Source organism: Trichosurus vulpecula, chromosome 8, assembly GCF_011100635.1.
Source record: "Trichosurus vulpecula isolate mTriVul1 chromosome 8, mTriVul1.pri, whole genome shotgun sequence".
Taxonomy (NCBI): Eukaryota; Metazoa; Chordata; class Mammalia; order Diprotodontia; family Phalangeridae; genus Trichosurus; species Trichosurus vulpecula.
In genome coordinates, this window is record NC_050580.1 from 141,918,104 (window position 1) to 141,943,228 (window position 25,125).

General features: G+C 36.4%; 1 protein-coding gene across 1 annotated transcript in view; it reads right to left on the minus strand.

The window, feature by feature from the left end:
- TRPM1 (transient receptor potential cation channel subfamily M member 1) overlaps positions 1-25,125 on the minus strand; it is a 175,735-nt gene that overhangs the window by 33,543 nt on the left and 117,067 nt on the right. Inside the window, exons 18-25 of the mRNA XM_036736576.1 lie at positions 16,413-16,705; positions 14,237-14,465; positions 12,403-12,525; positions 11,930-12,061; positions 9,302-9,430; positions 7,101-7,352; positions 5,299-5,491; positions 1,182-1,326 (exon numbers count right to left, since the gene is read on the minus strand). Of these exons, the coding sequence (XP_036592471.1) occupies positions 1,182-1,326; positions 5,299-5,491; positions 7,101-7,352; positions 9,302-9,430; positions 11,930-12,061; positions 12,403-12,525; positions 14,237-14,465; positions 16,413-16,705 (1,496 nt within the window). The remainder of the gene's footprint in view (positions 1-1,181; positions 1,327-5,298; positions 5,492-7,100; positions 7,353-9,301; positions 9,431-11,929; positions 12,062-12,402; positions 12,526-14,236; positions 14,466-16,412; positions 16,706-25,125) is intronic.

Genomic DNA, 25,125 nt, shown 5'->3' on the forward strand with positions numbered 1-25,125 from the left:
GGGCTTCGAAGATTTTATTCAAAATGTTGGCTATGTCTACACAGATTATTGGATTAACCATCTTGATATGTGTGTGTGTGTATATATATATACGTATATGTATATGTATGTATTTTATACATACATACATACATGTATGTATGTATAGTGGTTATTAAATTGAATCTGGCCACTTAGTTTGGTCGAGTAACCAGTTCAACCAATTTTAAAATAATTTTTTAGTTGACTAGTTTTAACAGAACCAGTTGAATTAACCAGTTGTTTTTGTGTTTGTATAGTCACCAACTTAGTTCCATTTTAGCTTGCCATAAATGAAAAAAATACTGGTGTGGGTTCTAGTCCTAGCTAGACTGCTGATTGCAGTTTCTTGTTTGGACAAGTAACCTTAACTCTCTGGCCTCTGTTTTCTGATCTGTAACATAAGGAGGTTGGAATAGATGCTCTCTAAGGTCCTTTCCAGCAACTAAGATTTTGTGATAGGTTCTTTGGCCCCTACTCCATGATTTTCATCCTCAAAGCTTAGATCATTTTTTCCTATACCTTATAATTTTTTCTAATCACTTTTCCAGGACTATTGTGAGGAAAGTGCTATGCAAACTCAAAGTGCTGTGAATGTATGTTGTTATTATTATTGCTATTATTTTCTGTACAATTTTATCAGGCGGTTGTTCTGCATAATATGTTTATTCAAATGACCCAGTTTTTTAAAATGACTATTTGTGAAAATAATTTAAGCCCATCTCTTTTCTTGAATATTTATGTTGCATTTAACAGATCAAGGTGACCCATTCATATGTAAGCTCACAGAAACAAATGTTCATAAAATTAGTATTGCCTTCTCCACATGAGAACAAAGTGTCTGTTAATTAATTTGAAAGCACAACTTAATCAAGCTTTCTGTCTTCAGAAGGCCTTCATCTCAGAAAACATTTCAGGTTAAAATGTGTGTTAAAGTCTTAAAACACTAACCAAAAATTAAGTTTCAATTTATTTAAGTGTTCACTACTGATCTGTGAATACATTAAGTTTAAGTAATACCAGAAATGCCATCCATCTCCAGAATCACAATGTAATTCTCATTCTGCTGCCCTAACATCATAAGGGATCCCCAAGGTTAAACTGCAAAACGCTTCCAAAAGTAAATTATATATGAATGATCACACAGACCCAAAGCTACTTACTTGAAAACAGCTATCAACAGGTTGACCAACAGAATATTAGCTACCAAGAGATAACAAGCCATGATAGCTGGGGTCAACCAGGCCCCTGGAATGCAGGGAGGGAGTCTTTTGCCATCTTCATCAAACAGGTTTTCTCCACAAGGAGCTAAAGAAAAATACATTTTTCATTTTTAGTGTTTGCTTGACTTCTAAAACAATTTTTTAAAAAGAATTCAAAGATGAAGTTTGTATAAAATGCTCTGCTCCATAAAAAACACTATTGTGTATTTGCTATGTCTGCTTTTCTGGGGATGGAGAAAGGTTTGGGGAGAAGCATTTCCAAGGTCTGACTGTCACTTTGAATGTAGGCAAATAAAGTTTTTACAGTTTTCACTCAGGTGGTAGTGTGATGTGGAGTCTGTAAATATATTAATACGAAAAAAAGATATGCCCATTTTAGTCTTCTGTACCTACATCTGATCAGGATCGCTGACTAGGTATATAAATAGAAGATGGCACTGTGGATAAAGGATGATCAACTTTATTATTGGAGTATAATACAGCCCACCGAGAAAGAAAAAGAGGAAATAAAAAAGTTCAGGAAATCTATCAAACAGTACTTCCAGAATTTCTTTACCTACCTTCATAATAATTTCATTTCTCAATAAATGAGGGAATCAACCAGAAGAATTCTAATCTAATTCTGATTCTCACCAACAAAAGAAATGATGAGAACCCTGGGGGAAAGTGAGTAACTCTTCCTTAAAATTGGGAATAGAAAAGGAGAGGAAAGCCAGATAATCTGATAGACACCTTTGATTTTTGGAAGACAAGTTTTGAAGGCCTGGGAGAAAGATAAGATGCCATGGATTAAGAGTCTATGAGGGAAGTCATCCTAAGAGAGAAGGGAATCTTTTAAAGAATGAAATTCTAAAGATACTAGGTAATAACTTCAATGTGGAAGTAAAGGAGAAATTGTGACCAAAGTGACCAAAGCAGATACACAGGGAACTCATTGGTCAGCTTAGATTTTATTGTTTTCTATGCACATAGTAGAATGGAAAAAAAGAGGATTATACATGAAACTGTAGATCTTCATTTGTAATATTAATTAAGATGGGACTCTTTTTTTTTTTTTTTTTTACTGTTTTCTCTTTTAGAATGCTAAAGTAATAAAGTGCCTTTGATTAAGTCTTAAGGCCCACACCCTTTTACTGATTAGGTTTGAAGCCTTCAGGCCCTAAGAAGGGTATATAAACTCAGAGATTAGCATTTTGTTTGGGGTTCTCACTCACTGAAAGAGTGTTGATGTGGAGACTCTGGGTAGCTGCTGGAGCCCTTCCTCCCCACCCCCACCTCCCACCCCCTGCCCCTGGCCTTGAAGAAAACCCAGATATTGGTGCTTCTCTTTTTGTCTTGATCAGACAAAGCCTGTCTGTTGAATTGTGTTATTTGATCTGTTGATATTTTCTGTTTGTTATTTCTATTTGTATTTGCTCTGAAGTTCAGGGTGCTGGCTTTTCCCCCTAAACTAAGTGAATGATATATGTATGTTTGATTAAAGTGAGGTTGTTAATCCCTTAAGGTTGCTTTCCTTAGAAAAAGCAGATCAAAGAACCTATGCTGGCAGCTGTTATTGCTGGTCTTGTTGGGTCTTACACCCCTGCAGCAGCTGCAAGCCATGTTGTTGTTACACTATTATGTACAGAGAAATAAAACAAGATTAGAGAAGACCAGATGATGCTTTTTTTTTAAAGGAAGAGATTCATGTCTGTAAATCACAGAATAGTGAACTTGACTTAAATTTCTGGAAAAATTCTACAAAATACTGTAAAAGGAATGGTAGTGAACACTCAGAAAAGGAAGCTAATCACCAAGATCAACATGATTTTGTCAAAAACAGGTCAAGCATGATCAATTTTATTTTCTATTATAACTAAAGTATTAGATTTGGTATAATAGGTATAATTTACCTAGATTTTAGCAAAACATTTGACAAAGGTTTTCATGTGACAGAAAAAAATGCACAGGGTAATAGAAATGTCTTCCAATGTTTCCTTGGTCCTTGATAAGGTCATATTTAAGGTCCTGATTTTTTAAAAACTGTTATCACCATACCCTAACCATTCAGGATAGGGCAGCATGAGGCCGCAGGGTATAGTATATAGAGCACTAGAACTGGAATCAGGAAGACCAATGCTCAAAACCTGCCTGAAACGTTTACTTAGCTGTGTAACTCTGACAAGTGACTTAATCTTTTTAGGCCTTAGTTTCCTCATTTGTAAAAAGGGAAGGGTTGGACTTGATAGCCTCTAAGATCTCTTCCATCCCTAATTTAAGATCCTTGGAAGTACTTAATTGATAGAGGCAGAGCAAAGACTGCTAACTCATAAAACAGTGATTGATTGGTTACTCAAATGTCTGAGTCATATTCTACCTGACCCAATTATTATTATTTTTTTTATGTAGAACAGTCTGGTATTGGGTGATATTGTAGTAAAGTGGAAGGTATATGGGATTAGAAATCCAGAGGCCCAGGTTCTAGGACCAATTTTGCCCCTACTTTGCTCTGTCACTTTGGGCAGGTCACTTCTCCTTTGTGGGCCTCAGTTCTCTTATGTGTAAAATGAGGAAGGTTGGACTGGATGATCTTTAAGGTCCAAAAATTCCATGTTTCTATATAACTAAAGATGACCTATTTGTTAATGAAAAACAACTGTATTCAATGATAACATTTCACATTATTTGCTTTCCTCCAGGGTTCAAAAGCAAAATAAAAATGACACTTTGCTATCCGTATAAGGGCTACAGTTTAAATGTCAATGTTTAGCAAAGAAAAAGCCTATATTTTATTAAATGAAAATTATCACCTCCTCCTCTTCAAACTTACGATTAATTTCCATGGCATAGACTACACAGCAATCCGAAAGCAAAAAATATTTTTAAAGGGGGAAAGAAGAGAAAACAATGTAACAATTCAAAATAAAGTAAAAACAGAATATTGACAATACAGAAGCTGTTTTGCTGCCAAGAAATCCATTAAAAATTTGCAATGTCAGCATAGTACATGGGTTCTTCGAAACAGTAGTTTGAGAACTAGTCTAAATAATGCAATGTAAAATCTTAAATTACCAATTACCCTTACAGAATTTATCCATCTTTCCAATATTCATGTATTCCAAGTATTAGAAAAAGCAGCAACATTGCAACAATTAAAAATATTTTGAAATGCATAGTACCTTTTGGCAGATGATCACTTCAAAATGAAAGTTAACTATTTTTATAGCACAAACACATAAATACACAATACATCAATTATGCAGACAATCTAAAACCAAAGTCAGTGCAATTTTTGGAAATTATGAGCGCTAAGCTGACCTGTTTCCACCTTTTAAAAAATCATTGTATTAAAAAAAAGAAAAGCACCATTGAATACCACCCATAATAAAGGAACTAGTAGGTATATGTCAGCCTAAACAATTATTTTCATGAAATGACATTTGATTTCCATTTTCTAGACTACCAAGTTAACTCTCCTTGTATGCTTCTAAACAGGTTCCTGGCATCACATTTTAAAAGCTAAAAAGAATGAATTAAGTCAAGCCGCAGATGCTGACAAGAAGTGATTTAATGGTGTGGTGTTATTAGGAAAATTTTAACTTCACAGATATCTGGAATACCTTTCACACTATAATAAGATATTAGGAGGCTGTTAATAGGAAGTAGGAATTGGCATTCGAAACAGGAAGGATAATAGACCCTAATTGTCCTATTTGCCCTCTCTGTCCATGAAGCTCACACTCTGTAGGAGAAATCATAGTTGTAGAGTTGAAAGAAAATTGAATCAACACAAATGGGACGAGGAACATTAAAACCTGGGTGAGCTGACTGAATTATTTCCCAAGGCCCAGACCTGGGGTTGAGGAAATTTTTCAGAATTACAATGAGAAGCCTTTAGAGAGGAGGAAAAAGAATGGTATTCAGAAATTGAAAGTCTTGAAACCAACACTTTCCTCCCCCTAAAATAATTTGACTCCTTGCAATACAATGGAAAAATATATAATTTCCAAATTAACATAGATATTTCTGTTAATCTGGACATGATCATCTGCCTCTGAAACAGAAAACAGAATCTTACTATGAATTCTACTCTTACGGTCTATCTGGTCCGCAAACACCTCTCCATAGATCATCCAGTAGGGCATGTAGAAGATGTTGCGGGCTAGTCTCCAAGAAGGTTCCTCATCCGGGTGTAAAATGGCTTGTCGGGCTACTCCAAAGCTCATCAGAACAACCAGCATGATGACCACGAAATAGAGCATGTCAATCATCTGCATGGATAAGATTAGGCCACACATAATCTATTCTCATTCAGCCCCACATCATGCAATATGACATCAACTACAGGCTGCTCAATAATAAAATTATGGCAGTGGCCTCGTTTTCCCAGCCTCCACATTCGGTGTGCTGTTTATTTCCTTATTCTGCCTGTTCTCCTGTCTTCAGACCTCTTAGGTTCCAGAAACTTACTTTGCCACCTTATCCCCTGCCCTCAGTTCCTTTAGGATCCACAATAGCTACTCAACAGAAAAGTTAAGGGATGGAATGGGAACATGGAAGGCAAAATCAGGAGTAGCATGGATGGAGAACTGAGGATATGTAAGAAGAGGAGAATAAGAGTAAAGACTGGTGTGTGATGATCAACCTTAAAGTATTCAGGTGAATGCCATAGTGATAATACTCATCTTATGTGATCTGTGGCCTCCATTTTTAGGCTGCATTGTTACCATGTGATGGTGGCACCTAATGGTGCAGTGTGGCATCGCATCCCAGTTCTACTATGAATCAAAAACTGTCCACAAAGAAAAGCAGAGAAGCAAAGCTTTGGGACCTGTGACTACAGAATACAGGAATCTCCAGGCATCACAGATATCATATGGAGGTAAAGACATGTACGGTTAGGAAGTTAACAGCTGAGGGAACTGCTAGAGTTTGGAGAGTGTTGTGAAATGTTAAAGTGTGGCAAAAGATTATAAAACCAAGGCTGGAAGGAACTGACCCCCTCATTTTATAGCCGAGGAAACTCCAGTGTACCGTACTGCCACCCAGAAACAATGAATGCCTCCGTGAAGCCTGAAGCGAGATTAGAATTGTGCTACAACAACACTACCTCATATTAACATAGGGCTCTAAGGTTTTGAAAGCACCTTCCTCGCAACAACTCTGTTAGGTAGGTAGCACTGGCCCCAAAACGGAGTCTCAGAGAGTTTGAGATATCTGCCCACGGTAACACGGCTAGTAAATGTTAGGCCCAAGATGTGAATCCAAATCTCCTGAGCCCATGATTTCCATTCCTCCCACTCTACCATCTTGTCTCTGTTCGTATGGAATGGGGAGAGCCACAACTTCAATTTCCCCACCTGACTAAAGTCTTCATCTCTCTCTATTGGGAGTTTTTTCCCATATGGAAATGCATTTATAGTTTTAAAATGGAGGGTGGCTGGTAAGGAGGATTTGCTTTAAATAAATTCCTTTTATAGCCAACGTTGCTGAAACCTGTTTATTAAGTGAAGAATACTATATATTGGTTATATGGTGCTTTGTGACATCTATCACTGTCTTGAACTATTACTTAAATATCTTATTATTGTTTAACTTTTCATTCTTTCCAAGAAAATGATAGGATTCTTGAGGCCAAGGACTATTTCTCACAATTCTTTGTATCCCTTATAAGATTTAGTAAAATACTTCATATATAATAGCTACTCAATGGCTATGTGTTGATTGGATTTAATTGGATTCTGAGCACAGTTTATAGTAAGAAACTGACATAAACCAAAGACCAAAATCTATTAAAAAAAAACAGCCCCCTAATCTACTCACCAAGTCATAATACACTGACAAAATTGATTTGGTCAGTCAAAGGTTACAGGTACTAACCATCTTTCCAATCATCATAACATAAGGGCCCAGGTACTTGTTCACACCAAAGATATCCAGGACTCTGATGTACCAGAAAATGATATCCACACAATAGATTACTCTGCCATAGCCCATGTATGGCTGATTCTGAAGGCGAAGAATTGCCCCAATCATGAACACTGAGATGGCCACAAGGTCAGTGATATTCCAGTATTCCTGAAGCCAGACTTTCACTTTCTGACTGAGTTTGCCTGGTTCTGACATCAGTATCTGAAAGCAGAAAGCCAAAGACATAATAACTGAATCCAAATCAAAATGAACAAAAGGATTGATCCCCTAAATATATCAGAGGTCCTCATTTTTTTGCCTTTCATTTAATTCTAAGACTGGGAGAAGTTCCAGCAGTCCAATAGATGTCCCTTCTCAATCACCCAATAATCAAGCATTTATTAAGCGCCTACTATGTGCTAAACACTGTGCTGGGTACTGGGGATACAAAGACAAAAGTGAAATAGTCCCTGACCTCAAGGAGCTTACATTCTATTATAGCAATCTAATGGGTGTATATCTATATCTAGATATGTATGGAGAAATATATGTGTATAGATATAGATATATAGATGTAAAAAGATTTCCAGGGAAGGAGAGTGCACAGAATTTCTGAGGTCCCTTCCACCTCTAGATCTATGGTACTCTTCTCCTATAATTCTTCCTTCCTTACCAGGGTTCACTTTTGTATAAGCATTACAATCAGGAAATACTTTCTATGTCCTTGGGTGCAGCCCTTTGAATGAGTCCAAGTTTTACAGAACACATCATTTTACTAAGGGGATTTTTTTCTGTGAAGTTTGAATTCAGTCAAAGAGCCACACTTGAAGACCTAGAGGGACTTTAGACCACAGGTTCCCCATCCCCTGTTCTAGACTCAGAATGTTACAGTTGGAAGGAATCACTACATCACTCCATGACTTTGGGCAGATCTGTCACTTCACTTCTGATCCTCTGTTTGCACCTATGTAAAAATGATGGACATTCCTGCTCTAAATCCATTATCCCATGATCCTAGAAATCATCCAATGTAACCCTCTTCTTTTACAGATTGGGAAACTGAGGCTTAGAGCACCCAAAGGACTTTTTCAAGATCTCTCAGCAGGTAAATAGCAGATGTAGGATTTGAAAACAGATCTTCTCACTCTGATCCAAGGCTAGGACTTTTCTACCAAAGTGCACTCGCTCCTGCCTCTCATTTAAGGGTAATTCTTTACGTGGCTGAGACTCGACCCATGAACCTCTGTCCTTCAGATAGAAGTAGATTGAGTATAAGAGGATAAGAAGATATGGGGAGGGGGACAAAGAGGAGGGAAGGGATGCTGACACAGCCTGAGGGGCTGGCCTCACAACCTGCCCGAGCCCGTTTTCTCATGTATGAGGTGTATACGATAAAAACCTTCCTATCTGCCTTGCGTGGTTTTGTTAAAGGTCATAGAAGATAATGGAGATGAAAGAATTTTATAACCTGTAAGCCATTAAACAACTATAAAGGTTTTGTTTGCGTTTTAGTGTTCTTTACACAGGGACGTTTCAGGAAAAATTTGTCCATACAGTTGAATTCAGCATTTTTTTATTCTCAGAATTTGTACAGGAAAACTGTGTAAAACATGTGTCCCGTTAGCTGTCCAAGAAATAGACCAGTTGTAAAAATGGTTCATTTTAAGTGCCTGGTAGTTTCTGTTTCTTTTCTTGGGTGTGGGGGGTGAGGGTTAGTCTTTTTTTTTTTTTTTGCTATGGACCCTTTTGGCAATCAGAGTACTGTGTTAAAAATTTGTAATTGAAGGAAGTGCTAAATTTCAGATAGAGATTAATGACAATAAAAATGTTATTTTTCCCATTCCAGCAGACTCCCTGAAATCCAAGGGGTCTATGGACTCCAGTTTAAGAACACTTGCTTTAGATACTGATTTATCCCTATTTAATTTTGCATTGAATTTCTAAATTTGCAAGCTCAAATGATCTTGGAAATAGGTGGGCCATAAATCTTAAATTAATAAAATATACTTGAAGATTATAGATCTTCTTTAGAAAACTTTTACTCCACAGGGAGATTTTGGGCATAATGGTATGTTAAAGGTTTTGGTTCTTTGGAATAAAAAACAAACAAACTTAATATGAATTCTAGGACCCTTGCCAGTATGACTTGGGCAGCAATTTAGTATAATTACCTCTCTTATTTTCTCTAAAGCGAGGGTCACAATATAGGAGATAACAATCCATTCTTGGAGAGAGGGCCACCGTTCCATCCTCACCAAAATAATATAATTAAATAGCAGTAGGTAGGCCAGATATGATATCTTAAAAAAATAAAGAGAGAGAAAGAAAAGAAAGCTTGTAAGACATATCCATTAACCCTATCATTCTGAATGGAAAAGGAGATGGGTACCAAAAGAGGGTCATGAAGGTATAAGAAGTGACTATAAAGTCCTAGAATTGAATATAATATTCCCAGCAATTTACTAATGGCCGGTGTCTCCATAATTCTGATTTTTCCTCTTTGTATTCTTGTATGATTATGACTGGGGAGTGAGAAAACTGAGGTAGTCAATTGCTTGTTCTAGGCACCAGAGCCATAACTAGGATTTTTTGTTCTCATTGAAAACATCCCAAACCACACCTGAGGCAAATGACCTGTAGTTGAAGGGGCTCAGCACACCAAGTAGCAGAGAGGAGACAGAGACCCCAGAACAGCATTTACAAAGATATTGCTAGAGAGGCTACCACTGGGGTTGCCATCCAAGTAGAGGCAAAGGCCGAGATGTTCGGTTAGACAGGAAAAGAGTTCCCCCTAGTCTGCTATCTAGTAGCCTCCTATTATAAATCGTTATAATTTTTTTGAGTTGAGGACCCACTACAAGATACTAGTTCTTTTATTTCTACATTACTGAAGAATTTTAAATGCTATCATTACTCTTTAAATTTGGGACCCGGGGCAAAAGATTGGTTGTCCAATCCTAGTTGTAGCTCTTCAGAACACCTAAAGTCAAACACCATCTGTTATCATACAGGAAGGGTTCCATTTAGTGGCATTCAGGGGCATCTTAAAGGACATATGACAAGTTCTAAGGACTTGGAAGGGACAAAGCTGGGAAAAGAGTGGATGGGAAAGGGTGAATGGAAAGAACACTCACACCCACCATCAATACTTTACATGAAGATTGGATAAACAAGCCTGCTGAATCTGCTGAGTGGAGCAAAAGCCCCAGCCATCCTCAGCCCCATTCCAAGCCCATACTTTAGATTAAAAATACTTTGTTGGGGCAGTTAGGTGGTGCAGTGCATAAAGTACTGGACCTGTAATCAGGAGGACCTGAATTCAAATCTAGCCTCAGATATTTACTAGGTGTGTGACCCTGGGCAAGTCATTTAACCCCAATTCCCTCCTAAAAATAAAAATAAATGTGTTGCGCCCTGCACCTTTTAGAACTTCTGAGTTGTGTAATTATGCCTACCTAGTTACATTATTGATGATATGATAAGTAAAACCTGATTATAGAACCTTTTGTTCATTAGAATACCATAGAGTCATGTTCTTTCAATCTGCGTTTTTTAAAATGAAAGCTACATATGCTCCCACTCTCCATCCCCAAATTTCACAATTATGTGGTAATAATGACTTTGAAATATCTCAACTGAAGTGAATAGGATCTGAAATATGCCATTCTGAAGTTCCTCCAGTATCAGATAAGAAATATTACCCTAAAAGTAACACTCTTCCTTATTTTTTTGTATTTCATATAACATAAATTTTAAATTTATTTTATATTAAATTAAAATTTTAAAATTAAAAATCTATTTTATTTATACCTATCTTCCTCCTCCCATTGAAACAGAAAAGAAAAAACCTTTGTAACAAATATGATAGGACTTTTAATGCATATGTAACCCACGGTCCAGAGCTTAAAAGGCTTTGCGTTTACCCATTCTGAGTTCAATCTTGGAAACTTCCCATAAATCACTGTTTGACTCATGCTCCCACTCAGGAATATAAATATGTGTGTATGTATTTATATTTAATATACATCCCATATTTCCTCTGGGAACTTTGGATTTTGGCTTGTGCCTTATTCTCTTTTACAAAAGATAAAGGGCCCTCAGATCCTATGCAAGCATTTAGACTTATAAAAACATCAAATATAAGATAGGCTTTATTGAACCTGACCAAATCCCAAGTGCTTTGTTGGGAGTACTCGATCTTAGGATGGTCCTTGGGTAGTTAGAGAAAAAGTGAATTGTCTTGATCATGGTCTCAGATGTGAGTATTGTATGCTTTGCTTTCTGGTGAAATAAAGCCTGTCCTATATTTGATGTGTTGTCTGCTTAGGGGGGCTTCTGTGGAAGATGAGGGTCCAATTTTTGTGACGGTCTAAATATAAGCTGAATTCTTACATTCCCATGGAAATTCTTGAGATACAAGTCAAAAAGAGTATGGTTATTGAAAAGCCTCTAAGGTTGAATGCAGTCCGTGGAAACCCAGAGCTTTGATTCTAAGCCAATAGTTACATATATCATATATTCTTTTAATGTGGATAATGCAGTATTTGATTGCAGTTATCCCAAGTTCTTGCAACAATAAAATATCTGGATTCTACTTTGATTAAATATATTAAATGCTCAATTTTATACTTCACCTTAATTAATCGAATTTTTAATAATATCCTGCTATTTGACACATTGTCTTAACATCAGTTTTCTTGGTTCTAATACATCTGAGTAATCACTACTCAAAACTTATGAAATGACATAGAGACTTAATAAATGTTGAATTGAATTAAATTGAAAAAAGATTCCCTTACTGTGTAAAACCAGAATTTGACAATAGGGGCATTATAGAATTCACAAATCTTGGTTCCAATGGGAATACTCCTTTGCTTTTTGTTTCCATTCTCTTCATCCCCTTTTCTTGAGCTAGCATCAGCACTTGCATCCTAAAAAACAAAAACAAAACAGAAAATGGGCAAATTGTATATAATATAATTATATTGTCCAGAGGGAAGCTACCTACCACTTCACAAGATTTGTTTTCATGAACAGCAAGCATAGTATGGTTCCTTATCAATGTATTCAAACCAATACTCTGAAGTTTTAACACTATTCGCATTTTCTCTCTATAAAACTATTAAAAATGCCTCCCAAATCACATCTATTTAAAGGCCCACAGTAATAAGCACCAAGAAGAAAAAAGTAAAAATTAGAGTGCAATGTTATGGTTATACACACATATAATAAAGAAAGTGGTTAGTGTTACTATGTCATATCACTCACTGACCATATTCTCCTCTTCTTTTTCTTTGCCATCTTCATTTTCCTTTGATGTTTGATACGAAAAATCATCATAGGTACGAAATTCCAAGAACAAAATTGTAGGGGGAAAAAGAATCCCCATTATAACCTATGTAAGATGAGAAAGGTATATCTATGTAAACTCCCTGAATTCTTCCATATGTTGTCTTGTTCTTAAAATGACAATTTGCACTGGATAATGACAGTCTTTTAATTCAACTTTCAAAAATCACAGTCAACCTCTGAAACAACTTAGCATATTCATGCTACCCCCAGCTTCCTGTGGCTAGATTTGGGCTGTTTGATAGAATTATTTAAAGTTTATAATTTTGAAATAGAAATTTAACTTATTGATGAATGGCAAATAGTGCTACTTTCTTAGCACAACTGAAAATCAAAGCTATTCAGTGAAATAACAAAATTGGTAAGTATCCCACATAAAATTCTAAAAATTGACATTTTTTAGTAAGATGGTCAGGGATGTTTTACAGAGCTGAATTACAGGTAGAATGTGAGCATATGAGTAGTGGTCTGTTTACTCAACTTAAAATGACTGATTTAATGTTGTTCAACAAGAGAAGGATTTTAATTAGTCATAGCCTAGAAGACAATAGGTTGCCATGCTCCCGAGAGCCAGTCTCATTGACATGCTTCTCAGTGTTGTCTCTACAATAGTGAGGTTCCCTGCTTTCCCTTCCTCCAACACTCATTCAAGCCAGGTCCTTGAATGCAGTTTTGTTCCCAGGGTTGAAAATTGGCTTTTTATTCCTGATCTCTAAACTAGAATTACCATAGACAAGAAAAGCCTATTTCAAATTAGAATCAAGCCTGTTGTATTGAATTGACCAATTCTTATAGGAATCAAAGGGAAATTTGATACTTTAAAAAAAATTTTTTTTTTGTCTTTTGCACAATGGGAGAAACTGTACTTATCTACATATGTGATACACATACATTATACACAGAAGCATTCTGTGGAGCAGAAGTAATACCAACATGATAAAATTATAGGTACACGTGCCTTGGAGTCATTTTTTTTCATTTTCAAAGTTATTTATAAAATGGTTGCTTTACGTGTTACATGGGATTGTAGGTTTATGGTTAGACCTCAGAAGCCATCTAGTACAATCCCTTTATTTTACAGATGAGGAAACCAAACAACTCTCTCAAGGTCACACAGGGAGTAAAGTGACAGAGTGGGGATTTTGACCCCTGCCTTTGGACTCCACAGACAGTATTTTCAATGTGACATAATGCTTCTATGCCGGTGCATACTCAGATCTCTGGAAAGTTCTCTTATAGTACTCTACCCAACTGAAACATTAACAAGAGATATATAGTATAATTCTAGAACTGGAAGAGACCTTACCGATATCCTTTTCCACTTCCTTCCTTTCACAGCTAAGGAAACTGAGGCCCAGAGAAGGGAAGGGACTTACTCAAGGTCATGCAGCTAGTGACCTACAGCAGCAAGTCATGAAGACAGGAACGCTGAATGTGACCTGGAGCCCGGGCATTCTGGTAAATAAATGCTTTAACAATCAACCGAGGAGAAGGGATGTGTGCCCATGACATACTTTTAAGTTTAATCTGCATTATTGTTTTCTTTGTCACTCTCTTAAGTTAAGACAATCAACAGAACAATAAATCAAACTGTGATTTTGTAGCATCTACAGATCTCCAAGGTGTAAATGCTCACACTGAAAATTTAACAATTGGTTTTAGAGAATCTGTCCAGTGGGCTGCAGCACTCCCCTGCCTGGAGATAATTGGTTAATGAGTATCAGAGGCAAGCCTTCATAGCTATAGCAAGAAAATACCTTAAGACCTGGGTTTTTCCTCATCCGGAGCCGTCCCATCCACATATCTGTTAACAGCATTTGGCTGCAGGTGTGGGCGATGAAGTCTCTGTGTTTGGCTGCCACAGCCAATTTCAGGCAGGTGGAGTTACTCCAGTTTTTTAGCTCATAGGTCAGGAGTTTCATAGCAATCTGTTCATCATGTTTATAGGACTGGTCCAACAGCTCAACAGCCAGCTGGCCAAAGTCTCTGAAGAAACAGGAATCAAGGCTTTGATCTTTTAAAAATTATAACTGTTGTTAAGATGTCTGTGTTTGTAGATCATGGAATCAGAGTAAAAGAATCTTGGTATGCCAAGGATACTTAGAGTTGATCTCTGCCTAGCGCACACTCAGTTTACAGAATCCTTTCTCTAGCACCCCTGACAGATGGTCCTTCATCCTCTGCTTGAACACCATCATTAATGTGGGACTCACAACTTTAGGGGCAGCTAAGCTTATTGTTGGACAGTTCTAGATATTAGGAAGTCCTTGATACAAAGTGTTCTTTTCTATAATTTCACAAATTGGTTCTAATTCTGCTTTGTGGAGAAGCACTGTACAATCTACTGTACTTCTATATGTCACCTCTATATATTTTAAGACATCCACTTAGTTACCCCTTGGTCTTCTCCTTCCCTTAATTTCCCAAGTTCCTTTACTCTCCTTTGTATACATGGTTTCCAGACCCCTCACCATCCTGGTTATTTTCATGTACCCCCTTTCAACTCAGTTTTCTTGCTTGTATGTCAGGGGCCAGGCTGATGCAAGCCTATAAAATTATTTGCACAGGCAGAGAAAAAGCTTCGTGCATAGAAGTAGAAAGATTCTACCTAGATTACATATTGTATGTACCTTCAGGAATTCTTTAGAGTGATAGGTGCTATGTATGTCTCCTCTATGTCATTTTCCCATGCTTTGATTAGAAGTGTTCAAAATAGTATTTTTAAAACTATCAGCAAAATTAGTTAAACTAGATTTGAACTGTAAAAAGAACCTCTCCCTCTGCGTAGCCACAAACCAGAGAATGGAACTGGAATGAACTTTTGAGATCATCTGGTTCTTCACACACAGTTACCTTCAGAAAACTCAGGTGTTTTTACTGGAAATTCTGCCCATTTCTTTTTATGGTTCTTGTCACAATAAAATTTGACTTCACTATAGATTTTTTCCTTCATATAAATAACTACTTTTCCTATGTTTTTGAATTCTTCTTTTATTTCTACTTTGCAAAATTGCTTTCTAATAGATTTCTTACAGCCCAGAAACTTTGCCTGAAGAAGTATATTTAAAAAAAAACAGTTAGAAAATATTGGTCCTTAGAATTTAATAGACATTTATTGAGTACCTTCAGTTGTATAAGGCACCGCTGTGTTATTTATTTAGTTTCACAAGCCTGTGATATTATTTGTATAAGAAACTCCCAGTGAGAGAACTACCTATGCCAATGGATAGAGACATCTACTTTTCAACTGATAGTCATAGAGAAGTACCTGTGGAATCAGAGGTATGAAGTGACTTGCCCAGAGTCACACAATCAGTATGTGTCAGAGTCAAGACTTGACTTCAGTTCTTCCTAACACAGAGGTCAGCATCGTATCCACTATGCTATACTCTTTTGTAGTAATCTATTCATCAATCAATCAGCAAACAATGCTTGGAGATACAGAGAAAAAAGTAAAATGGTCCCTTCCCTCGAGGAGCTTACATTCTACTAATATATCTCATACATCATATTAAAACAAAATTATTAATGAAAAAGTTTCAAGCATTAGTCTATGTGAGAAATATACTTTGTCCTAAATGAAAAAATGGAAGGGCTGAAAACCAACTTTAATTGTCTTGAAAACGTCACTGAAGTACAGCCATAGCATACAGTCGAGAATATAGGCTTTGTAGTCCTAGAGCCTAGGTCTGAATCCCAGTTCTTATGTGATCCTATGATCTATGGCTTACTACTTCAGGACTGGTCACCTTGGGCAAATCACTTTGCCTTTATGGGCCTTCCAGTAAGTTGGGAAGATGGGACTGGCTGAGCCTAAGGTTTCTTCCAGTTCTTAATCCAATGATCTATATAAATAGGTTAGATTAGCTGACATTTATATAGCACATTTAAGTGCAAAGTGCTTTATATATAACATCTCATTTGGTCACTAACTTTGAATTGTTGTCCAGATCCTGGGAAATATCATCGACCAGCTCACTCTCTGATGATTCATGGGCCATGGATTTATAGAGTTTACATGCCACTAGGGCCTTGGCCATAGATTCTTCCCCTCGCTGCCACAAGAATATTGCCATCTTTTGCCTCTTCATCAGTACAGCCCACACCATCAACTCATGGAAGGGGTATTGGAAACGGCTGACTGCAGGGTCATCCACATCAATGTCTATTTCTTCTTCCTTTTTCTTTTTCTTCTTCTTTTTCCCTTTGGTAGGTGGCTCATCATCCTGAGAAAAGAAAAGCATATTTCTCATTGAGAGTCAAATTTTCAACATATGGCCTTTATTCAAATATACTGAGACGGGGTTGTGAACTACTGGGGAAAAATGGAAACTTTCTAATGGAGGAATAAAAGAGCTCAGAGGTAAATTTCAAATTTAAATTCTGCATGTTTGGTGATTTTTTTTGGTTTGAAAAATAAAGGATATGTATAATGATTGTTTATTATGAGAACAAACCAATTACAGTTACATCAGACATTATGGAAAAAAGATGCTATTTTAAAATTTTGTTTGCTAACCATATTTGATATGAACTAAATTCTAATGTCCTCAGGAGAATCCCTTAGTAGGGACATGAGCTAGAGAGAGAAGCCCTCAAAACTGAACCTGGTTCAAGGAAGACTAGAGCTTTAGTTCTTGGCCAAAAATTACATATGTTATATAATCTGAACTGGGCCCTTACTGCTGTATAGCAAGCCTTTTATTCTTCCTCCTTAATTTCTTCCCTTTGATCTTCTTATATCCCAACACCCTCAAGAGCTAGCCCAGACCTTCTCTTCTCAAACCCATAATGCCGGCCTGACTCCTTCCCATTTCCCTCAGCAGATCTTCTTGCCTCCAACTTTACTGGGAAAGTAGGGACTATCTTATTTCTCTTATTTTAGCTCCTCTATTCCACATCTTCAAACCCTCTATATCTTGATTCATTTTTCCCTCCTTTGTTCTAGTTAACTGTCATCATTATCATCATCATCACCATCATTTACTCTCTATTTGGTAACTTCATCAGCCCCTATGGGTTGAATTATCATCTCTATGCAGATGATATACACCCACATACAGATACACACATACATATGCCAACTGTGTATAGGATGGACTGGAGTAGTGAGAGATTTGATGTAGAGAGACTGTAGCAATGATTTAGGTGTGAATTAATGAGATGATGAGGACCTGAACTAACTATGAGGAGAGAAAAGAAGTTGGATGAGAGAGAGGTCGTGAAGGTAGAAACAGTAAAATTTGGCAACTGCTTGGACATGTGGGGTGCGGAAGAGTGAGAGGTCCAGGATAATGCTTATATTATGAACCTGGGAGACTGGAAGGATGGTTGTGTCTTCAACAAAAATAAAGATGTTTGGAAAAAAAGTTTTGGTGGAAAAGATTATGAGTTCAGTTTTCAACACATTCTTTTTCAGGGGTGTCTACAGTTAATATTCAGTTTAAATGTCTAATTGGAAATAGGGCATGATCATCCATGTATATGACTGAGGTTAGGTGGAATACTAGATCATGGAATTAGAGGAGATTATTAACTAAGAGGTTGAGGTGTTTGAAGGGTCATCAACATGTATGTGGAAGTTCACTAAGTCAGTGAACCAGATACTGAATTCTTTGAGAAAAGAGGGAGAATGAATGACCTATCAGTTGGTAGACAGTAACCATTATTATCTGAATTGGCTAATACATTTTAAATAGCACTTTTCCCCTCAATTACATGTCAAGACAATTTTTAGCATTCATTTTTGCAAGATTTTGAGTTCCAAGTTTTTCTCCCTCCCTTCCCTCCCCCTCTTCCTAATATGGTAGGCAATTTGATATAGGTTATACATGTGCTGTCATGTAAAACATACTCCATATTAGTCACAGTTTTGAAAGAAGAAACAGATCAAAAGGAGAAAAACCACAAAAAAGAATAAAAAGTAAGTGAAAACAGTATACTTTGATTTGCATTTAGAGTCCATCAGTTCTTTACCTCAATGTGGATAGCATTTTCTTTTGGAGTCACTTGTACTTATTTTGAATCATTATGTTGCTGAGAAGAGTTGAGTATTTCATAGTTGATCATCACACAATATTGCTGTGTACAATGTTTTTGTGGTTCTGCTCATTTCACATTGCATCAGTTTGTACAAGTCTTTCCAGGTTTTTCTGAAATCTGCCTGTTCATCATTTCTTATTGCACAATATTATTCCATAACATTCATATACTACCATTTATTCAGCCATTCCCCAATTGATGGGCATCCCTTCAATTTCTAATATTTCGCCACCATGAAAAGGGCTGCTCTAAAAATTTTTTCACATGTAGTTCCTTTTCCCTTTTTTATTTCTTTGGAATATGGACCTGGTAGTGGGATTGCTGGATCAAAGGGTGTGCCCTTTGGGCATAGTTCCAAATTGCTCTCCAGAATGGTTGGATCAGTTCACAACTCTACCAACAGTGCATCAGTGTTCTGATTTCCCCCCATCCTCTCCAACATTTATCATTTTCCTTTTTTGCCATATTAGCCAATCTGATAGGTATGAAGGGGTACCTCAGAGTTGTTTTAATTTGCATTTCTCTAATCAAAGTGATTTAGAGCATTTCTTCATATACCTATAGATAGCTTTAATTTCTTCATCTGAAAACTGCCTGTTCATATCCTTTGACCATTTATCAATTGGGTAATGATTTGTATTTTTATAAATTTGACTCAGTTCTCTATATATTGAGAAATGAGGCCTTTAGCAGAGACACTTGCTGTAAAGATTGTTTCTCAGCTTTCTGCTTTCCTTCTAATCTTGGTTGCATTGATTTTGTTTGTGCAAAGGCCTTTTAATTTAATATAATCAAAATTATCTATTTTACATTTCGTAAGGTTCTCTATCTCTTGTTTGGTCATGAATTCTTTCCTTCTCCATAGATCTTGTCACCCTTTATGTCTAAATCATGTGCCCATTTTGACCTTATCTTGGTATATGGTGTGAGATGTTGGTCTGTACTTAGTTTCTGCCATACTGTTTTCCAGTTGTCTCAGTAGTTTTTGTCAAATAGTGAGTTCTTATCCCAAAGGCTGGGGTCTTTGGGTATATCAAACAGTAGGTTATTGTGGTCATTTACTACTGTGTCTTGTGTACCTAATCTATTCCACTGATCCACCACTCTTTCTTAGCCAGTGCTAGATAGTTTTGATAATTACTGCTTTATAATCTGGTATTGCTAGGCCAACTTTCTTTGTATTTTTTTTTCATTAATTCCCTTGATATTCTTGACCTTTTGTCCTTCCAGATGAACTTTGTTGTTTTTTTTTCTAGCTTTATAAAATAATTTTTTGGTAGTTTGATTGGTATGGCACTGAATAAGTAAATTAACTTAGGTAGAATTATCATTTTTATTATATTTGTTTGGCCTACCCATGAACAATTTTTATTTCTCCAATTCTTTAGATCTGACTTTATTTGTGTGAAAAGTGTTTTGTAATTGCATTCATGTAGTTTCTGGATTTGCTTGGCAGGTATACTCCTAAATATTTTATATTGTTTACAATTATTTTAAATGGAATTTCTCTTTCTATTTCTTGCTGCTAGGCTTTGTTGGTCATATAAATAAATGCTAACGATTTATATGGGTTTATCTTATATCCTGCAACTTTGCTAAAGTTGTTAATTATTTCAAGTAGTTTTTCAGTTGATTCTGTAGGTTTTTCTAAGTATATCATCATATCACCTGCAAAGAGTGATAATTTTGTTTCTTCATTGCCTATTCTAATTCCTTTGGTTTCTTTTTCTTCTCTTATTAATGCAGTTAACATTTCTAGTACTATATTGAATAATGGTGGTAATAATGGGCACCCTTGTTTTACCCTGATCTTATTGGAAATGCTTCTAGCTTATCCCTATTACAGATAATGCTTGCTGATGGTTTTAGATAGATACTGCTTATTATTTTAAGGAACACTCCCTTTATTCCTATGCTCTTTAGTGTTTTTAATAGGAATGGGTTCTGTATTTCGTCAAAAGATTTTTTTATTGAGATAATCATATAATTTCTGTTGGTTTTGTTATTGATATGGTCATTTATATTGATATTTTTCCTAATATTGAACCCACCCTGCATTCCTAGTATAAATCCTACCTGGTAATAGTATATAACCCTTGTGATATATTGCTGTAATCACCTTGCTAGTATTTTGTTCAAACTTTTTGCACCAATATTCATTAGGAAAATTGATCTATAATTTTCTTTCTCTGCTTTAGCTCTTCCTGGTTTAGGAATCAGCACCATATTTGTTTGATAGGATTCCTTCTTTGCCTATTTTTCCAAATAGTTTATATAGTATTGGAATTAATTGTTCTTTAAATGTTTGATAGAATTCACTTGGAAATCCATCTGGGCCTGGGAATTTTTTCTTAGAGAGTTAATTTATAGCTTCAGTTTCTTTTTCTAAAATGGGATTATTTAGGTATTTTATTTCCTGATCTGTTAATTTAGGTAATTTATATTTTTGTAAGCATTCATCAATTTCACTCAGATTGTCAGTTTTATTGGCATGTAATTGGGCAAAATATTTCCAAAGGATTGCTTTAATTCAGACCTGCACAACTTGGCAGTAGGTAGGGGCCAAAATTAAGATAGGTTAAATTTCTTTGGGCAGCAGAAAAGTTAGACCAGAGACAGACTGACCATGGTTGCTGCAGGTCACATGACAAACAGGAGAGGGTGCAGTGGCAACTCTGCATTTTTCACATGCCACTTGAAATCCTTTGGTGGGCTGCAAATGGCCTGCAGACCAGATGCTGTGCAGGCCTGCTTTAATTTCTTCTTCATTGGTGGTGATTTCATCCTTTTCATTTTTGATACTGAATATTTGGTTTTCTTCTTTCTTTTTTAAAATCAAATTAACTAATAGCTCATCTGTCCTATTGGTTTTTTTCGTAAGACTAGCTCCTACTTTTATTTATCATAGTTTTCTTTTTACTCTCTTAAACTCAATAGTTTTTTTTGCTTTCAATTTTATTAATCTCACCTTTGATTTTCAGGATTTCAATTTACTGTTCAGGTGAGGATTTTTAATTTGTTCTTTTTCTAGTTTTTTTAGTTGCATACCCAATTCATTGATCTGCTCTTTCTCTATTTTGTTGATGTAAGAATTTAGAGAAATAAAATTTTCCCTAAGTACTGCTTTGGCTGCATCTCATAATTTTTGGGATGCTGTTTCATTGTTGTCACTCTCTTTAAGGAAATTATTGATTGTTTCTATGATTTATTCTTTGACCCACTTATTCTTTAGGATTAGATTCTTTAGTTTCCATTTAATTTTTAATCTGTCTTTCCACTACCCTTTCTTTAATGTCATTTTTATTGTAATATGATGTGAAAAATCCATTTAACATTTCTGCCTTTCTATATTTGATTTTGAGGTTTTTATGCCCCAGTACATGGTCGGTTTTTGTTTAGGTTCCATGTACTGCTGAGAAAAAGGTATATTCCTTTCTGTTCCCATTCAGTTTTCTCCAAAGGTCTATCATATCTAACTTTTCTAATATTCTATTCACTTCCTTAGTTTCTTTCTTGTTTACTTTTTTTTGCTTGGATTTTTCAAGTTCTGAGAGGAGACAGTTGAGTTCCCCCCACTAGTATAGTTTTGCTGTCTATTGCTTCCCATAATTCACTTAACTTCTCCTTTAAGAATTTGGATGCTATACCACTTGGTGCTTATATGTTTAGTATTGATATTACTTCATTGTCTATGGTGTCTTTTAGCAAGATGTAGTTTCCTTCCTTATTTCTTTTAATTAGGTCTATTTTTGCTTTTTCTTTGTCTGAGACCAGGATTGTTGCTCCTGCCTTTTTACTTCAATTGAAGCATAATATAATCTGCTCCAGACCTTTACCTTTACTTTGTGTGTCTCTCCACTTCAAAGTATGTTTCTCGTAATTGACATAGTATAGGATTCTGGTTTTTGATCCACTCTGCTATCAGTTTCTGTTTTATGGGAGAGTTCATGCCATTCACATTCACAATTGTATTTACTATGTATTTCCTTCCATCCTATTTTTCCTCTTGTTTGTCCTCTTTCTCCTTTCACCCTTTCCCTCCTTGATAGTATTTTGCTTCTGTCTACCATTTCTGCTGGTTTGCCCTCTCTTCTGTCAGCCCCCTACCCCTTTACTTAATCTCCTCCCCTCCTACTTTCCTGTCAGGTAAGATAGATTCCTATATTCCACTGATTGTGTATACTATTCCCTCTTTGAGGCAATACTGATGACAGTAAGGTTCAAGCAATGCCCATTGCCCACCCTCCCATCTTTCCCTCAGCTGTACTAGGTTTTTTACACCTTTTCATGTGAAATAATTTAACCCATTCTACCTCTCCCTTTCTTCTGCACCCAGTGTACTCCTCTTTCTCATCCGTTATTTTTTTGTCATTCCCTCAAATTCACCTTATACCTGAACCCTCTGTCTATGTATATTTCCACTAGCTATACTATTAGGGGTACAATTTTTAAGAATTATAGGTATCATCTTCCCATGTAGGGATGTAAACAGTTCAGCTCCATTGAATCCCTTATGTTTTCTTTTCCCTTTTTTCCTTTTTAGGCTTCTCTTGGATCCTGATATTGGATATCAATTTTTTTGGTTTAATTCTGGTCTTCTCCTCACAAAAACTTGAAATCCTTCTATTTCACTGAATGATCATTTTTTTCTCTTGAAGTATTATGCTTAATTTTGCCAAGTAGGGGATTCTTTGTTGTAGTTCTAGCTCCTTTGCCTTCTGGAATAGTATGTTCCATGACTTCTAATCCTTTAATGTTGTAGCTGCTAAGTCTTGTGTAATCCTGATTGTGGCACCATGAGATTTGAATTGCTTCGTTTTACAGTACTTTTTTCCTTGACCTGATAGTTCTGTAATTTGGCTATCATGTTCTTTTGGAGTTTTTATTTTGGGATCTCTTTGCTGAGGTGATCAGTGGATTCTTTTAATGCTTATTTTGTCCTCTGGTTCCAGGATATCAGAATAGTTTTCCTTGATAATTTCTTGAAAGATGCTGTCCAGGTCCTCCTTTTGATAATGGATTTTCAGGTAGTCCAATGGTTCTGACATTGTCTCTCCTAGATCTATTTTCCAGGTCAGTTTTTTTTTTCCCAATGAAGTATTTTACATTTTTTTCTATTTTTTCATTCTTTTGAATTTGCTTGATTGAGTCTTGATGTCTCATAGAGCCATTGGCTAATACATTTTAATAAAGTGAACTTCAAAGGAGAATTTGCTGAGTGGTGGTATCTAGAGAGATTCTGTAAGTGACACTAGGAAGAGTTATTATTCCAACTTCCATTTTAGGGCCAATGTGACAGTGGGTATGAGAGAATGTGTAACTATTGTTGGAGAGGTTGAGCAGTCATGCAGGGTTATCTGGTCTTTCTGAATACCTGGACATCTAAAGGAGCATGAGAGGAAGAAGACCTTGGATTCCACAGGGTACAGTGGAAGGAAGGGAAGAACAGAGTTCCAGTGGAACATGGGAGGAATAGGGTTGAGGAGGAGGAAGATGGGAGAATAGAAAGTGGGAGCTGAGGAAGTGTAGGTTTACGGTTAGGCAGCTAGTGGTTGAGTATCAGGGACTGAGAGGCTTCCATCTATTGATGGTGAAAGTTAATAGCTATAATGGGTGGGAAGAGCTACACTGAAGACAGAGGATGACTGAAAAATTAGAATGCTGCCAGGGTTGACTCTTTTTTTTTTGTTCTTGTTTTTGTTTTTTTTTAGGGTTGATTCTTAAGGGTTTCAATGGCTCTGCCTCTGTAGTCTTTTGCTTGAGATCCTCTTCCTCCAAGTTAGGCAGTCTATCTATCTGTATCTATATAGAGATATTACGCATGTGTATATGTACATGCATATATGTCTACATGTACATACATGTGCACATGTGTTTTTATAATGATATAAACATAGAAGCGATATGGTATCACTTATACTGCTATTATATTGTCAATTACAACTGAAATCACCCTAGACCATATTTCTTTCATCCAATTTTATGTTTAAGTGTAGGCAGTAAAATGAGCCAGTTGCCAGCAATGTATTTTCAAGTAGAAGCTCTTCCTAGACCTAGACCTAATTTGTAACAGAAATATTTATAAGTAGCCAGCTAGGTGGTACAGTAGATAAAGCACAAGTCTTAGAGTCAGAAAGACCTAGTTGAAATCCAGCCTCAGACACTATCTCTGTGACCTCGGACAAGTCACTTGGCCTATTTTCCTCAATTTCCTCAACAATAAAATGGGAATAATAGTAGCACCTACCTCCCAGGGTTGTTGTGAGGATCAATCGAGATAATATTTGTCTAGCACTTATCATATAGTGGGTGCTATGTAAATGCTTATTCCCTAATTAATAAGTTAATTGCATACATATGGTGCTGCTCAAGTGATTTCAAGTTGGAAATTAATTTTTAAGTAGTGTGGTAGAGGCCATCGCATGGAGCATACCAGTAATAGATCTATTCCCTGGACTCAGCCACTTGTATTCTGGCCCTTGGTTGGACAAATTCTATGAGCAGTTAGGAACTAGGAAAAATAGTTTCCGGGCTCTCTTTTGAGGCAGTCTCTTTGTTGAGGCACAACCAATGCCAGTTCTCGCTTAGACTGCTTGTAAAATGG